This window comes from Argiope bruennichi, chromosome 7 (assembly GCF_947563725.1).
Source record: "Argiope bruennichi chromosome 7, qqArgBrue1.1, whole genome shotgun sequence".
In the NCBI taxonomy this organism is placed as follows: domain Eukaryota; kingdom Metazoa; phylum Arthropoda; class Arachnida; order Araneae; family Araneidae; genus Argiope; species Argiope bruennichi.
Genome location: NC_079157.1, coordinates 49,749,660 through 49,768,949, shown reverse-complemented (window position 1 = coordinate 49,768,949; position 19,290 = coordinate 49,749,660). Strand labels below are relative to the sequence as shown.

The following is a 19,290-nucleotide window of genomic DNA, read 5'->3' as shown; positions in this document are numbered from 1 at the left end:
TACTTTTTTGATATTATTGTGAGGAAATAATACTCGATATTAATTTCATTAAACCAGTTTTATCTAGAAAAAAAAATCACCATTCAAAATCAAAAGTAGACGTTAGTAGAAGTATTAGAGATTAATTTCCATATCATTTTTTTTCTAGAAAAAAAAAAGAATATAATAAAACTGGAGTTTATGCATGTGATACGAAGAACTGAATTTATCTTTTGAATTACATAATAATTATCATTAATTATACTTCAGATTTTCTTTACGTTTATACATGCCATACATTTTCATACGATACATGGTTAATTTTGGTTGAAAGCTGCAGGTTTTACTTGTTTCTCAAAAAGTCTGCTTTCATCGTCTTTGTTTACCATCGAATTAATAGTATTGAATACCAAACGATTTCGGAAGAATTTTATTTTCATTTGCTCGATATAAATAAAATCAACAGCTGCCATATAATTGCATCATTGATATACATATCAATAATGCTTTTGAGAGTTTCTCTATCTTTTTAATATATTCTATATTTTAAACAATTCGAAAGCTTAATATTTACATATGAAATGCAAATAAAATAGGGAAGAAGTTGATGTTTATTTAAAAATGCATTTTCAGATGATAAGCGTATTCGGAATAAAATGTTTTTCCAAGAACTTTAGTAGCAGATTGTAAAATCAAAGACAATTTCAGAAGATGTGGAATAAGAAAATCGTTTGTTTGTAAATTTATTAAATGCTCATAAATATAAATACAATTTCGAAGAGTTACAATTGGTGCATCGTAAAACATTCATTTGTAATTTCTAAATCTGAAATCGTTTTAATTCGTATTCTTTTTTTTCAAATTCTTTATTAACTTTCTATAAGAAATAAATAAATACAATGATTTCAAAATAAATGACAAGGTAAAGTGGATAGCTTTTGTGATGAAGTAACAGAAAGAACGTGCATTTAGAAAAATGCACAAATTTACAAAAAAAATATGTCTCTACAGATAAGCAAAATCAGCAAGCTAATAAAAGAAATTTTTTGCATTATTCGAAATTTCGTATCACAGAAGAAACCCAATATTATTCTTTAATTAATGATTTAATTAATGGCGTAAAAAAAGAACCAGGTTATTTTTCCTCAAGCACTGTTATTACAAAATATTATTTGATATTTACTTGTTAGCAAACAAAATAGAAAAATTAAACGACGAGTTTCTTATAGGCATGAATTAAATTGCATTTATTAATGAACATTAATATCTTCTGTGCCAAAAAAAAATTATAGCAATTTTTATTTCCCTCGTTATTATTGTAATCCTGAGTTATATTTCATTATATTAGTTAAAATGGGCACTTAATGAGAGAAGAAAAAATTTCCTGATGATATTAACGTCGATAAATTTTTTGAAATATTCATCATAATTATATAATTTTTTATTGCAGGTTATATTAAAATTGTCATGTTTTTGCGGAAATTATTTGGTCTTATTTATTCTTTAATTAAGTTTACGGGAAATTTAGCATTCTAATTAAACTATTAGTTGGAGTATAGCGACTTAGACAATTAATAAATCTCAAATAATTGATAAATTAAATAAATACTAATTAACCCAAATTAATTTATTAATTATCTAGGGTTAATTACGTAAATTGAGCTTATTTTTATAAATGAATTGCTTATTCCTTCCTATATGGCAGCCGTACATATCTCAATGTGTTTCGTTAATGTAAGAGGTTCAATATGAAATTCTGATAATTTTTGCTGGATGTAAACGTAATACATTTGCACATGGAAGAAATCATTGTAAGAAAAATCAACTTTTTATTGTTATTAAAAATTTTGCAACCATCAGTTAATGCATGATTTGAGAAATTGAAATAATAAATAAATTATTATTTTTTCATTTTTTTAAATAGCCTATCGTGATATGAGAATTGTCCCTAAACTGCGCAGCTAAACTTATTCAAACAAAATTCAGAAAAATGAAAAAGAGGTTTAAATCAATAAGTTTGATTTTTAATATGTTAGGAAATTTTATATATAGAAAAATGTAACAAAGTGCGTGAAAACACGAATGTGAGAAAAATATTTTACTATCTGAAGATTTTATCTTATGGGATCAGTATAAAAAATAATTTCTTTAAACTTTTTATTAAACTTCGAAAGAAAATTGTTCTATTTAATGATTCTTTGTAATTGAAATTATACGATTAGACATAAAATTTAAGAAAATAAAATATATACACATTTTTGTTTGTGTGTTTGTGTGCATACAAAAATTAAAAGCTTTCACTTTTCAACAATTCTAATTTCAGTTGGTGCAATTTTCCTTTCTGCTGTTATTAATTCTTTTGAAAATTCAATAAAAATGATTTTTAAATACGAAAATGTTTAGATTCTTTTCTAAGTAATTTTAAGATTTTAAACAACTTTACAATAATTATTTTTTTTTTAAATTTATCTTTTATTTCAACACTACGTCTTCCAAAAGGTCTTGTGTTTGATGATATTGTAAGCAAAAGTAGTTTCTAATTTGTATATGAACTAATGAAAAATAAAATTTGTATATATCGAATAAAAATTCTGTATTTCTACAGCAGTCAAAAAATACAAAAGTGTCACCTCGTTTATAAGAAAGGATACAAATTAAATGAGAGGAAAAAAGCAGTTTCACCCATTCTAATTGCAATAAAAATTATGAAATTTAATTACAAAAAATTTATAAGCATTTGTTAGGTACTAATGTGTATTTTTTTAATTCTGTTTTACTAAACCTATTCTTATAAAAACTGAGAATTTAGTTTATTTCTTACTTGAATAATTAATTCTGAATTACTTTAACATCAGATTTCTAATAATGAATATGGCCTCTCAATGAAAATAAAAAGTGGAAAAGACGTTCAGTTTATAAAGCAAGCTTTAAGCTTGATGCAAAATAAAGACACACACAAAAAAAACTGAAATATTAAATATGGCAGCAAAAATTTTGGTAAACTTTGAAATTTAACAAGATTGCTAAAGCAGTATTATTGAAAACCGCAAATATAACATGAAGATTATGATTAGGTCACTCATTGTGCATAAAGCGCTAAATATGCAATATGTTTTCTGTATAACATGTTATGATAAAAAATTTGCAATATATATTTTTGTACTGAATTTTCTTTGTATCGAATTTTTTTATATTTTTAAATATCTTTTCAAAAATATCCAAGTTTCGTTTATAGAGATTCAATTGTATATAGTCATAACTGCAGAGTGACTCTAAGAATTTTAACAAATATTTACTTTTAATGACGTTATAAGAATTAAGTATTTGTTTATTTTAACGGCAACTGCGATAAATTGCCAAAAAACTGTAAATTGTCGCCAACCGAAAGAACTGGCGTAATCTGATCTTGACACAATTCGAAAATTGTGAAGTAAACCCATTATCTCTGTGACTCTTGCAAACTCTTAAAATCGTCAAGTAAACATCGGGAATCAAATTATTTTAGCGAAATCTTCCCATCTTGTGTAAAATGAAGTTTAGAAAATCGCCAAGTAAATCCAGGAATGTAACCATATTAATGGAATCTTGGCATCTTATGTATAATAGAGCTTGGCGATCTTGGCGTAATCTGAATATCGCGAAGTAAACTCGAGTTGCATAAAAATAAGCAAGATAAGAGTTGTTCTTAATTTTTTGGCTATCTTTAATACTATGAAAAAAATTCACACGCAATTTATAAAGGTAGAGAAGAAGAAGCAGGTGTCAGAATGAATATAATGATGAAATAAAACATTTGCTTCCATACAAACAAACAAAAGAAAATGAATACCAAGTGAGGGGAAAAAAATGTTTTTCTCTTAATGATGTTACTGTAGTGATTGGATTTTGAAGCGTTAGGAAATAAACGTTCACTTGGTCAGATAAGGAAGGGGGTTATGATCGGTAAAAATGTGGATCTCGGATCCAAACACAAGAGTTTCAAACTTTTTCAAGCTCCAAACTATAGCAAATGCTTCCCGTTCGATTGTCGACCAAGATTGTTGGCTTTTGTTTAATTTTTGACTTGCATAAGCGATAGGGCACATTTTTCCATCAACAGTCTGTGATAAACACGAGCCAATCCCGACTGACGAGGCATCACAATGAATCACAAAGGGTTTGCTCATATTCGGGATGTGTAGAGTAGGAGCGTGTAACAATGCTGATTTTAATTTTTCAAAAGCAACACTATGCATTTCACACCACGGTAATACATCAGGGCTTCTTTTCTTTGTTAGTTCCGTTAATGGAAAGGCAATCTCGGCGAAATTCGCAATATAATCACGATAATAGTTGAACAGGCCAAGAGCACTACGTAGTTGTTTCTTGGTTTCAGGTACGGGCAAACGAGAGATCGTTTCTAACTTAGCTGGATCAGCTTGATGCTTTCCTGAGCCAATTATATGTCCCAGGTATGAAATTTCAGATTTCGCGAAAGCACACTTTGAAAGATTAACAGTGAATTGCAGCTCTTCCAATCTATCCAGCACCAAATGAAGATGTTTCAAGTGAGAGGAAATATCATTAGAGAATATAGCATTTCAAAGCACTCACGAACCAGCCACGACAGTTACTTTTACTCCAACACTGCTAGGGTTGAAAAAATGTTCGTGTTATTTTATTAATAAATCATTAATTTTCTAATTTAAATATTCAAGTCCCAAAAGTTTCAAATATACAAAAGTCATTACAGGAATAATTCCAGTACAGAGAAAAGTGGGAAAAAAATACCAGAAGCTACAGAAATAAAAAAAAATTATCGTTAAGTCTTAATTTGATATTAATCCAAAAGAATATATATGCTTATTTTAATTTTTTATTAAATTATTTGATAGATTCCAAACATTATTTTTTATATGTAAAGAAAGTCCAAAAATAAAGAAACATGCTATAAAAAAAAGTTTAGAACATTACAAACTATATAGTTGCAGACATTTCGTAAACAGACGAAAACTTTCGAACACCCACTTCTTGCGTACAGCCGACCACCCCGCCACCACTGAACGAAGCAGTATCGACAGTCTACTTTTTCTCGAACACCCACTGAGTGAAATTTCCACTGGGGAAGAATTTCTTCATTATAAAATCCAATTATTTTCTATTTTTAGAAAATGAAAACAATTACAATATTTATTTTTTTAAAAATAGATTCTGATTTCTTATTAATCTAAGTGAATTCCTAAGCTGATTTTAATTTTTTATAAAATGTTTTGATAGATCTAAGATAATGTTTTTTTAAATGGAAAGAAAACGCAGAAATAATAAAAGCATTCTATAAAAAAAAGGGGGAAAGAACATTACAAACATATAGTTGAAGACATTTCGTAAAAAAAAAAAAAAAAAAAAAAAAAAAAGAGAGAGAAAAAGAAAAGAAAATTCGAACACCCACAGAATGAAAAATTTTGCTCGGTGGAAAGAATTTCTTCATTATAAAATCCAATTATTATCCATTTTTTTAAACGCTCTTACTTTTTAAAATCTGTTTTATGAGAGTTTCTAAGAACTCCTTTGCGAAGAAAAATGGCTAATAATCTTAAATAAAAGTAGAAGAAAATCGAACGAATAGATTCGTCTTTTTCGCACTACGAATAAAATGGGAAATAATACGGCCTGAATTTAAATTTCTAAACGAACATTTTATGCATTCAATCTTCTTGATGAATATTTCATTTTCACCAAGAATGTTTCTTAGCGAACTAATGCGTTAAATTCAATATGTTAATATCCTAATTATGGGGTATTCTTACATCGTAAAGTCAACGAACTGTTTCACTTTGAAGATACTGAATAACGATATTTTGTCGAAGAATGAAGATATGATTAACGTATCATTTGATATGAGGTGTTGAACGCGGAAATGGAATTTTTTAGGATTGTATATGTTATATTTCTAATATTATAGATTATTATTCATTTTTGCAACTCATGAGTGCTTACATTTATTTGAAAAGCAAGGAGTTTTCGAAAATGAATAAGTTTTTTTAATCATGACGAAAATAAATAACTGAGTCATTTTTAAATTTTATAATTACATCAGGATCTATAAATTTTGATTATATTTCTTAATTGACAAAATCCAAATCAATAAAAGGCTATTCAAAAGAATTGAACCAACTATAAATGGATATGATTTATATGGTGATTAATGACTTGAAAAATAAATTTGATCACTATACTGAAAGAATATTAGTTTTATTTATACACGTAATAATCGTCTTAAGTAATTTCCTTTGTCATCAGTGATATCAATGGCTGATTTGTGCATTTTGCGGCCTTAGGCAATGCAAATCATGACAAAAATTAATCATGACGAAAATAAATAACTGAGTCATTTTTAAATTCTTTAATTACATCAGGATCTATAAATTTTGATTATCTTTCTTAGTTGACAAAATCCAAATCAATAAAAGGCTATTCAAAAGAATTGAACCTGCTATGATTTTTATGGTGATTAATGACTGGAAAAATAAATATGATCCCTATACTGAAAGAATATGAGTTTTATTTATACACGTAATAATCGTCTTAAGTAATTTCCTTTGTCATCAGTGCTATCAATGGCTGATTTGTGCATTTTGCGGCCTTAGGCAATGCAAATCATGACGAAAATAAATAACTAAGTCATTTTTAAATTCTTTAATTACATCAGGATCTATAAATTTTGATTATCTTTCTTAGTTGACAAAATCCAAATCAATAAAAGGCTATTCAAAAGAATTGAACCTGCTATGATTTTTAGGGTGATTAATGACTGGAAAAATAAATATGATCACTATACTGAAAGAATATTAGTTTTATTTATACACGTAATAATCGTCTTAAGTAATTTCCTTTGTCATCAGTGCTATCAATGGCTGATTTGTGCATTTTGCGGCCTTAGGCAATGCACATGTGACACCTTCATTTATAATATGGCCAACTTAAAGTTTCATCACATTTTAATATCTTAATGATTCATTTTAGGTAAATATTTTTTATTTTTTTATTTTATTAACTTCGTAAATATGTATTTGTTTTTATTCACTTATTATGACTCCAGATTATCAAACATCCGGGTTTTATACAATATTATTAAAGCGTATGTCCATTTTAGTAAATATTCTAATAATTCATTGAAAACGTAATGAAATATATAAGAATTTGACCAATAATATCGGAATAAAATATTAATATTCTCTTAATATTTTACATTTCATATAATTTGTATTTTTTATAAATTTATTTATTTGGAAACAGGGAAAATAAAGTTTATTTAAGATTTCTGCTTGTGTCCCTTCTCAGTTTAGCGGTCCTATGCAACTGCTCGTCTATGTAGTGTCTGCTATAATCCAATTCACTGCCCTTATCTATATTTACTTTCAATTAATTCATTGCTGAATACAAAGGGAGTTACAAAGTTTACGACAAAGTTTATACAAAGTTTATGACATCTCTTAATGAAATGTAAAGTAAGAACTTTCTTCATAAAATTTTCATCGACACTTGCAAAACAAGTGGCCACAACAACATGCGACTATCGAACGCGCAATAATGTATGCGAATAGGCTTAACATTATCTGCCATGCAATGGCATCTCAATGACATCTCAATCAATGACATCATCAATATGACATCTCAATGAAATGTAAAGTAAGAACTTTCTTCATAAAATTTTCATCGACACTTGCAAAACAAGTGGCCACAACAACATGCGACTATCGAACGCGCAATAATGTATGCGAATAGGCTTAACATTATCTGCCATGCAATGGCATCTCAATGACATCTCAATCAATGACATCATCAATATGACATCTCAATGAAATGTAAAGTAAGAACTTTCTTCATAAAATTTTCATCGACACTTGCAAAACAAGTGGCCACAACAACATGCGACTATCGAACGCGCAATAATGAATGCGAATAGGCTTAACATTATCTGCCATGCAATGGACTACAGCATGCATGTTGACCTTGAGACCGAAAAAAAGTGACATAGGGTAATTATTAAGTGCCCAAAAGTTTTAAGCTGCCTCCAAGTATGATGATCAATTATTACTTTTTCGTATCAGAAGATAAAGCATTGTAATGGTCAAAAACTTCAAACTCGATATTTTGACGAATCTCCATGTTTCAAACCTCTCTTGAGTCCAAAAAACATTATTGGAATTATGTCTGTTTTTTCTGTGAACATGATGATTCAAACACTCTTTGAGTTAGAGGAAAGAAATTCTGTATAATGCTCTCTACTCCAAAAATGTAGATTTCCATCAGCTTTTGCACGAAATCCAATCAGTGGAAGTCTGATTGTCCGGTTGCCTGTTTTGTATTTAACACAACAACTCCAAAACGAAGAAAGTTAGATGAATAAAATTCGGCACACAGGTTTATCTAAAGAGAAGATGTGTGTCGAATTTGGAACCAAATCTATCAACGGATTGACCATCTGCTGGTTTGTGTTTTCATAAGCACATAAGCGCGATTATTCAAAAACACAATGACTTCAATGAGTGACATTTAATATGTGACCATGTGACTACAATTGCAGCTATAAATCAAATTTTAACTTCAATTGATTAGAAAAATGGAATCTAGGACACACATTTGTTTTTCTGGTACTCTTGAAGAATTGCATCCGAGCATTTATTTTTACGTAAAAGATGGCCCTCTAATAAGTGTTTTCATATTTATTGTTCGATAATGATTTAAAGTTAAAAATACAGGGTAGGCACAAAAACTCGGATAAAGTTATTACATCGTAGAATAGAAGTTAATTATTATTATTTTTTTTTTAATTTTTGTTCATTTCTTTTTGTCTACCACTTCAGTTGCAACATATTTTATAATGTTTTTTTTTAGTTTATGTACTGATTTTTGGCCTTTTTACAATGCCAAGAAAAAGATATGCTATTTTAAAGTTGGAAAACGAACAGAATAAAGTCATTCGTTTGCTTAATGTGCCTCGGCAAACAGTGTCTGATGCAATCTATCGTTTCAAAGAGCTTGGCAATGATGGTCAGGAAGTGAACTAAAACGTATGGTGAACACTTTCAGTAGCCGTAGGCTATCAAAAAGCGAATTCAATGAAATTCGAAGGTTTCCATGAGAAAGATCGATCGTGAACTAGAAATAAGGGACCGATCAGAACACCGAATGACAAAATCAGAGCTTGGATTGAAGCCTTACAAGGTCCAGAAAGTTCACCTTCTCATTGAAGAAAACAAACTCGTGCGGTTCGAAAGACACCGAAAACTTTTGAAACGGACCGCATATCAGAACTGAGAGAGATTCCTTTTCACTAATGAGAAGCTCTTTACCGTCCAAAAGTTCGTAACTCCTGGAACAATAAGATCTGGTCTTGGATGAGGTAACTAAAAAAAATTCAAAAAGTGTATCAGTGGGACATTCTAGAAGCTGTTATATTTCCGTGGGCCAAAAGACTCTGCATTAGCTCACAAGCCTAAAAAGACCGAACAGTGGTGGAAGGAACATTTTCTGGAGGTGATATCATCTGGAGAATGGGTACAATATTCGCCGAATTTCAATCCCATGATTAAAGTGATTGGCCTATTTTCAAGTCTAAGATTTGCACTAAACGACATAAAAGTTTAGACTCTCTAAAGAAATGTCTTCTGCGGGAATGGGATAGATTAAAGGTAGAAGACTTGCGGCCCATTGCTGAAAATTTCAATAAGCGTTTGCACCTCTGCATCACTGCAAAAGCCGGCCACTGAAACCAATTAAATTTATTTATCAGTAAAATTCTACTTTTATTATTATTTGATATATTTTGTTAATTTTTAATCAAGCTATATTAAAATGTGTTTGTCCGGGTTTTTCTGCCGCACCCTGTGCATAATTAATTTTATTAGAGAGGATGCAAGAAAGCTTAGGGGAGACTATTCCCGTTGGTATTCATGCCATTATTCACAAGCAAGTTAAAGACACTCGTAATTACTGAAATTGTTTATAAACTCTGTATAAACCATTGAACAATTACAAATTATCATGGAGAATTTATACGACAACATATCATTAATCCCTTATGTGAGAAATCTGAATGTGCGATTTTTGAAATATGCACAATCACTTTTAACTTCGATGAAGATAAAATAACCTAAGCTTTCTTGAAAGAGAGACAGTGGGCTAAGTCAACGGGGCGCCTAGCCCCGGCAGTGGCTTATCCCCGGTAAGGTCAGACTTCAAAGTACTTGACGTTCAATACGTTGCCGTGACCGTCTTTGATGGGCTCTGGAGATGGAATGAAGGCCTGATGATGCTGTTTAAGTAGTATTGGCATTGCTGTAGGCTTATGTTTATATCTATCTAATAAAGAAAAAGCTAATGAAATAATAGCACCTAGCCAATCACAGACATAACAATCAGTTGTACCAAACAGGCAATCAGAAGCGAGAACACATATCTGCTGGAAAATTAATATTCAACCTAACGTCGCTTCTAAATTAAAATTCTAAAGAATTTGCTTATACGTTGTTTAAAAATTAATTAAATGAGCATTAGGTTTGCTTAAAAATAGCTAATAATTTCGATAATCGATTCGATTTCTATAAACACTATTGGCAGTGACATGCAGCTTAATATTCTGAAGTTGGCCGTATTTATCGGTAAAATAACTGAGATGTAACTAACACATGATAAAGAAATGCTCAAAAAGATAACTGCATAGCAATTATAGGGGCTTGGTGAGCGGTAGCAAGCACTTATTAGTAATAGAAATTTTTTAAAACAGACGGAATTAAGAGTAATGAATGAATAATAACTGGAACAAAATTAGAGTTTATTATAAAAAATTTCGCAATCTTTATGATAACATTTTAAAACGATCAAATACACTATTTATAAGTTAACTGAGAAGCAACAAATTTTTATGTGCATAACGGATAGATTGCTACTACACGAGAATAACGGTCAATTGAGAAACAGAAGTTACATTGTAACATAAAAAACAACCCAAAAAATCAACCGAAGAGTAATTAATGAAAATTAATCATCTATATTCAGTTTTTATTTCATTATTTGTATATAATAGAATGAAAATACGTTTTTACAATTCATATATTTGCCATTCTTTAGTAAATTCTTTGAGAGATTTCTTTTTTACAAATTTTATTAGTATCATGTCGAATAATATCCGAATTTTATATTCATCATGTTATATAAAATTCATGAAATTTTCAGTTGGAATTAAAAAAAAATCATCTTTCAAATTATCTGCCATAAAAATATGACCTTATTCATCTAGCGTATACAGGATAGACGTATGGCTTGTCATACGCCTGTTACTGTATTTCACTACTCAGTCACGTATTACTATATGTCCCAATTTTCCATCTAAACTCTGTACTAAGCATTGACATTGACAATACTTTGACTCTATTCAATTAGTTTGTAAACCTAAATAATAATTTTGAATATATAATACCAACCAAAAGTACGAAACAACTATGGAAGAGAAATGGCCAAAAATATTCTTTCATACATTGAGTATATTCACTTGAATTATGCCTAATAAATCTAATTAAGGGGGAAATTACTTCGCTCGAAATCATTTCCAATAAAACTAATTTACAGGAAAATAACTTCATCTGAAATCGTGTCTACTAACAGATTATTTAGAGAAAAATAATACCAACCAAAATTGTAAAGCGGCTATAAAATTGAGTACCGAAGAAAAAGAACGGAAATTTATTGCACATGCAAACTATATTCACTCGAAATCATATCTAATAAAGCTAAATTAGGGGGAAAAGAACTTCATCCAAAGTCGTATCTAGTAAGAGATGACTTAGAGAAAAATAATACCAACTAAAACTGCGAAACAACTATGAAATTGAGTATGGAAGAAAAAACTGCAATTTTTTGCATATACAAAGTATATTCACTCGAAGTCGAAGCTAATTTATGGGAAAATAAAAGTCGTATTTAATAAGAGATAACTTAGAGAAAAATAATACTAACCGAAACTGAACTATTGAGTATATTGATTCTACATTATAATTTGTTCAATTGCGTTCAGTTTTATAATAATATGAAAGAAGAAAATGATGAAAATAATTGATTGCCTTAAATTGATAATAATGATTACTTTAAAATATGAAAGAATTAAAAAAATTAATTTTGCCATTTTTTTTTTCTTATTTTACCCGATCATGTTATTATAGTACTTAAATTATGATTGATTTTTACTAGAGTAAATTAAACCATTACTTAATCACCTTTTTTATGTTTTATTCATTTAGCACTTAAAGGCCTCGGATCAATGTTCGTCAATTATGGCAACTCTACTTTATACTGATTATGTTTTGAAATTTATGCTCAAACTTGCGTCAGACACTAGGCAACCCACATTCCAGTACAAAATGAAATTTTGTAATACGTGATTATCGTTAAAGAAAATAATTTCTTTAGGGCTGTAGCAATCAGGTACAAGAGTATTATATATTAAGCTTTAGAGCATTCTTCATGTTTTTTGGGTACAGGAAAAAATGTTTTTTTTATTATTATTATTATTATTTTAACAATGATATCTCATTATGCGTATGTCCGAACAAAGTGTGATTGATAATTTGCTTCTGCAATAAAACTTAACATAATTAACAGACATTTTATAATTTACGATCGTGGATTGTTTTGACTATGTATCAATCCCATTTATATAAATAAAACTAAATTTCACAAATAAACCATACTCTATAGAGGTAGAAATTACTGAATGGATTTTATTCACATTTTGCTTACAAAGATATTGAAGTATGACGAAGGTTTCATAAAAATTAATTAAATATTTACTTTTTAATGAATCAAAAACTACGTTTCGATGTTGAGGGAAGATTATTTTATTTTCATTTTTGCATTCTTATTCAAAGCTATAGCTTACGCAAAGTTATAGCTATTTTAATTATTCCATTTATTTGCCTTTGAGTTGCTACTCATTATGTTTAATTAAATTTTGTATCATTCTACAAAATGATTAATAATTTTAAAAAATAGTTTTTTTGATATTCCTTTAAATGGTTTGGTGCAATTTAATGTTTCTAAAAGATTAGGTTTCGAGATTTAAAAATCGTTTGGTGGAACTGATATTCTTATTTAAATTAAAAATGAAGTTGCAAATCATAAGATAATTTTGCATTTTGTTATAATTTATATAAAAGTATTTTCATATTAACATTCTCTATACATATGTATAAAGAGAGAAGAGAGAGAGAGACAAAGAGAGATGAAATGTAATACTTTACGCTAAAAGAATAAATTAATCGTATTTCTCCTCTCTTTTCAACCTCCATGGGAAAAAAAATCGATAAATACATTTTCGAACTTGGCAACGATAGTGAAAACACAATATTCCCTCCAAAAGTTTTTTCAGTAATAAAAGTATACTTTTGAAAATAAAATATTTCTAAGATCCATTAGAATTTCGGTTTAAATTTTGGTATAAACAACATGATCATTCTTCCTGCATTCTAGTTTATAACTAAAGAAAGATATGAAAATATTTTGTCGTACAATTTTTTTAAGAATAATTTATTTTCATATAATATAATAAAGCATTTGAAAATGAGGTTTCATTCGTTGAACAAATACCCATTAGCATCAGTTGATCCATCATTAATCAAAGGATCTACATTATTATTATTTATTAGAACAGTTTTCAAAATAAAGAAAATCGAATCATTTCAAAATAAAAACTAAACAATGTAATTGAAAGTGCTATACGCAGTGAATCTCCTATAACTGTTATACAATATTCTCATTGATAAAATAAAATCGTTGCAAGATATATCAGAAGTTGACAGGTAGTTTCTGTGCAAATCTTCTACAATTCTGATATATCCGTACTAAATACTAGATTCGTATTATTATAGTATGTGTGTGGTACAGGCTGGCATGGAAAAGTAATTTAAACATTTGCCATCAAAATTTGTTTAAAACACTTATTTACCAACATAAAAATAATAAGTAAATAAGTTTAAAAAAATGTAAGTAAGTTTGCTATAAAGAATAAAGGATCATAATTCATAATTTTTCAAAACACATCATAATCATTAATACTATTTTTCTAGTTCTGAAAACAATATATGCATAATCTTGATAATGTTTCCTAAAAATAGTATAACAGGGCTTCTTAAACTCTGAATCGTAAAAATAAAATGATCTTATGAAAACTATAATAGCACATTCTTCTATCAGATATCTTAAATCTTTATAAGTTAGAAAAAGCATTTCATTAAAATTTACTAAATCATTACATTAAACTACTTAACTAATGCAGCTTTTTTATTTTATCTTCTTACCAATTACGTAATTTTAAAAAGTTTTATTGGTAGACAAATACCGAACAACTGAAATTCTGCACCTTCTGACAGTTATGAGAATTAAGATTGTTTAAGAATCCCTGCTATAAAAAAGTACATATAAATAACAGTACTCACCAAGGGGTGGAATACGGGCGCAGGCTTTCCTTCTCTGCCACTTGAAACTTAAAGAACAGCAGTTCTTTCTTGTATTAGCCCCATTAATTGTAGTTGGGTTCTTCCATCCTTTCAGGACTCGAACCCGTGATCTTGAAACTTCAGACCCTAAATTGTCTAAAATCCTTCTCACCCGGGCACAATTCACCATGTTTTTTACAATGGCCACGTTGCCCTCCAGAGTTGGAGCCGTCTTGTCTAGGAAAGCCTCAACTCTTAGTGTATCAGGGCGCCGGTGAGGTAGGGCCTTGGTCACACTTAGACTGGGTACGCCCAGAACGGTTGTGGGGCGCAGAGTAGCGTTGCTGGACGGGGCTGCATCATGTCGAATAGGGAAAAAGTGGTTCCTCCGATGCGAGTGAATGACAGCAATTTGCATCAAAGTGACGAAAATGAGCGAGAAGACAAACAAAAGCAAGAGCACTGAAGGAAGAACCCGAAGGATGCGTTTGAAAGTGCAACGCACCAACGGTCGAACCAAAGGAACCCGAATTCGAATCATGGCCATGCAGAAGATATCACTGACTCACTCTGGAAAAATGAATTTGTGTGGATCTGTTCCATAATTTATTTATTTCCCATCGTAATTTTAATTATCATTTAGCGACACCAAAATATAAGTAAATTCTTCATCAAAGATCAGATATTTTTTTCTAGGTTAGGACTTGTAAATCATAGATAACTCTATTCCATAAAAGTTAATTTTATATTCCTAGAATGGTGCATTCTTCACGGAAGAATAACAACCGCTATCATAGATCAGTCTGCGAAGTAGGAAGCAAAATATTACTATCAGTACTTTTCGTTGGATAAAAGAATTGATTCACTTTTCCTAATGTATTTGACATCTTTATTATCAAGAAAATTTCAGTAGAAATTTGATTTAGAATCTAACTTGTGTCTGATTTGAAAGACTGTCATTAGACACGGAGGTAAAATTGGAATATAAATGATATTCCTTTCTTTCTAAGACTATCGAAAAACAGCCTAATATTTTATTCAAAAAGTAGTTCTTTGTTGAAGTATCATGTATTAACTGCAAAGTATTTGAAAAGCAGTAAATGCAAATTGTAAACAATTGTTAAGAAAAAATAAACAAATAAAATCTTCCTGTAATATATTTCTTCTGGTTTCTTTTTCCGACAATTCGTGATGAAACTTTGCGAAGCTAAACTTATTATCTGTTCTTTTGCTTATTCTTCTTATTTGACGCCACAGTTATTAAAAGTTCTGAAGAATTGTTCTAATATCTGCAAATCTAAATTAAGTAGCAAATAAGAAAAGGTTTATTACTTACAACAAAAATAAATCTTTCTGAAATCTCAAATATACGATTTGATGCCAAAAAATATTGGTGATATTTTCGGAATATCAAAGATCGTTTGATATTTTTATTCTATTTATTTTTATATTCTTCCGAGCAGCTGGTCTTGACATCAGCCATTTTCATTTAATTCTACCATTTTTTATTGTATTGTTGCGAAAATAAAAATGCAATTTCGTAAAAAAAAAAGTTTTCATTAAAGTTTTTCTGACATGTTTTTTGGATACATTATTGAGTTGTATCTCGATGGTAACAAATACAAAAAGAAAAAGGTTTCACTTCTGCCTTTAGTAGAAAAAAAATTCCTTTATTTTCTTAAATTCGAATGGAATTCTTGCATACATAGTTTCTATTTTCATCCATGTTTTTCTTTTTAATTATCACTCAAAGCAACTAAATCATATCAAACAATATATTTTATGGATTTATTTGAAAATGAAAAATATTCCTTTCGCACATATGTTATCAATATCCAAAAAGCAAATTATATATTATTAAATAAGGCTATTTTAAAACTACCGATGTTCGATGAAGATAACTATAAATTATGCTTTGAAACATTATTATTTTTATCCGAGAGTGAATACAATGAGGAGCAAAAATTCTAAACTGAATTTACAGAAGATGTTTCAGCAAGTTTCGTGTGATTTTCTCTTGGCTTTTCACCTTAACAGATGATGGAAAATTTTTCTATATCAAATTAAGTTTAGCAAATAACTAGCAAGATGCGATTTCTTATATAGCACAAAGCAGAATTAATTGGAAACATGAATTGTAGGTAAGATGATTTATGGAATCTTACCTGTAATAAAGAATTTCCACGTGCAAATCAAGCGTGTGGGATTTGAAATATGTAAAGAATTTACCATATTCAACTACTAGAGGGAAATATTCGATGCGCTCGCAACCGTCTTGAAACAACACTAAGTAAATAACACGTTCCAAAAGCACTTTCCAAGGCAACAGTGGATTTGATATGCGTATCTATTTCTCAAGAATCGGCACTTGAGAATTCTTCATTTTACTCGCAATTTTGAGAAGGTCAATTCTTCCGATCCTGAGGCCTCAGGATCCAGGAGCAGCGAAGATCCGTGTGGCCGCTTTGTGGCTCCTTGTGCAGAAGCTCGCTGCTCCAACAATGGAACAGCTCTCCATCAAGCTTCTGACAATACCGCAACCGAGAGCGCTACGCTGGGGAGGGGACGGGGCGACGCAATGCGCAGGCGCACACACTCCTAAGCTCGATGGCTCTGTAGACGGATCTCCAGTCAGTCATAAATTTTTACGTTTTTCATTTACAAACGATTTATTTTTTCAATGATCAGAAGAGGCTCGTACGTATGAATTGAATACAACTTCGTTAAATATTCACATCGCTTATATCAATTAACTAAATTTTTCTAGAAAAAGAATTTTGTGTTAATATGTTCATTAAAATGTTTGAAATTTTAGCTTTTTAAAGTTTGTTTCGTTTTGACTTCACAATTAATAGAATAAAGTTATAAGCGCTTTAATTAATTTAATTTCCTCAACAGAAAACTAAAAATTGTTACTCGAATATACGACCCAGAATTAATAATCAATCTGAAAATTCGATTAATTAAAAATAATGAAAGAATATTTTATTTATTTATTTTTTATTTCAGTGAAAGTTTACACATTTGCAAACGCAAACAATTTTTGAAAGTTTAAACAAAAAAATATTCTATATAAATTTAAACTTCTTTTCCTTACGATAAAGTAGACAAATAAAACTTTAAGTATTTTGTATGGACTTAATCCAAGTTTGTTTAGTAAGTCGGATTTTCCGTTAGATAGTCTTTTACACATTGAAATATTTAATTATAGTATTATTATTAACCTTATTTCAGACTTTTTCTTCTTGGAAATTTAGAAATATTAATTTCAGGATGAATTATCAGCAAATTAACAAAGATAAATGTTCAAATTAAGCTGCAAATAGTATTCTGGTTCTTTCAACAGATTGTAATGGAAAAAGAATTTATGCACATCAAGTTATTATAATGAAAAATATCTACACTTATCTTTGTTTTATAATCATGTCTTTTTTTCAAGCATGTTTTAGTTTTCAAACATTTAAGTGTAAGAAAAGTGAGGCAGTTTTAAAAAAACTTTAATTTTCTTAAAGACATTTATGGCAGTTTTTTATAGTCTATTTTTTAAAAATCTTCTAATTTTTTATGGCATCCTAATAATTCATATCTCGCGAACAGATGATAAAAATATTAGAATGAAAAAAAGAGAAAAAATGGAAAGGGGGGGGGGAGAAAAAAAACAGATTTCCATGGCGGATATTTGGCTGCTGCAGCCAATGGTGGCTTAAATTGAAAATGTAAAGAATGCTACATATTTCTGAATAGAGCATATTGTGCATAAAATTTATTTTAAAAAAAGAGAGAACTCAGTTTTACTTATCTAGGCATCCTATGTAATGCATATAAATCAATACACTAAAACTGAAATATTTCTATTTCAGGAACTCTTTTCATTGCACTAACACGCTTAAAGTTACATTTTATATCTTGAATATATTCTGAAGAAGTCGCTCTTTATTAGATTTAGAGTCAATTAGATTTTTCAGTGACAGTAATGCAGTTAAATTATAAGCGCTAAAGAAAGTTTTGCATGCTTTCTAGAAAACTACCCGTTTTCTTAAGCTTCAAACTATAGCTTGCAGAGCATCTTAAATTCTTACAACTAAAATAGTACTCCTAGCAATTTAGAATTCCATCGGCTTGTTTATTCTTTCAACATAACAACGTATCTTACAAACATTGCCAGATTCCAGAAAGTTTACAATTGATCATCAGCTTTTATACAAAAAATAAACGAAATAATATTAACAAAATATGTTTATCAAAGAAAAAGTCGTTTGCTTTAACTTTTTAATAATATTTTAACAAAATAAAAATAGTAGCAGTTATAAAATGTCTGAAAAGAAATCGTCTGCTAAATGTTTATTAACAGATTTAGATTATGATATTTACGGAACAAAAATGGTCTCTTGCATTTGAATTAATTTTTCATTCTAAAATTTTAATATAGAATTCGCGGGAATGTTCTCATGCCGACGTTTGTAGTTTTAATGTAAGCGGAAAGGTTTAAAATCTGTTTTTTAGCGGAAAACCCGAATGTTATTTGATGATCTATAAATAAAACCATTTATTTAAAATTCTAAAATAGTCTTTACTTTTAATCTGCTTAGGATAGAACTATAGAAACAATAGATAAAAACGAAACAAGAAACAGTGATATTTTAAACCGAAAATGAATGAGTTATTCTATTTTTTTTTTATCGAAAAATCCTCCGAAATAAAAAATTTTATGCTTACATTAACTCGTTTAAAAAGAATTGAAAATAACACTGGTTTTTAGTATATGTAATTTGAACCAATGTGCAAGTATTTTTTTAAATGCTTTTTCTGAAGAACAAATACTTCACAATGATTGGTTCAC

The 19,290-nt window shown here is 29.2% G+C and overlaps 1 protein-coding gene across 1 annotated transcript in view; it reads right to left on the bottom strand.

Moving 5' to 3' along the window:
* The window catches only part of LOC129975884 (beta-1,4-N-acetylgalactosaminyltransferase bre-4-like), a 187,578-nt gene extending 170,616 nt beyond the window's left edge, over nt 1-16,962 (bottom strand). Inside the window, exon 1 of the mRNA XM_056089149.1 lies at nt 14,451-16,962. Within this exon, the coding sequence (XP_055945124.1) occupies nt 14,451-14,997 (547 nt within the window). The 5' untranslated portion in view covers nt 14,998-16,962. The remainder of the gene's footprint in view (nt 1-14,450) is intronic.
* Between the last annotated feature and the right edge of the window lie 2,328 nt (nt 16,963-19,290).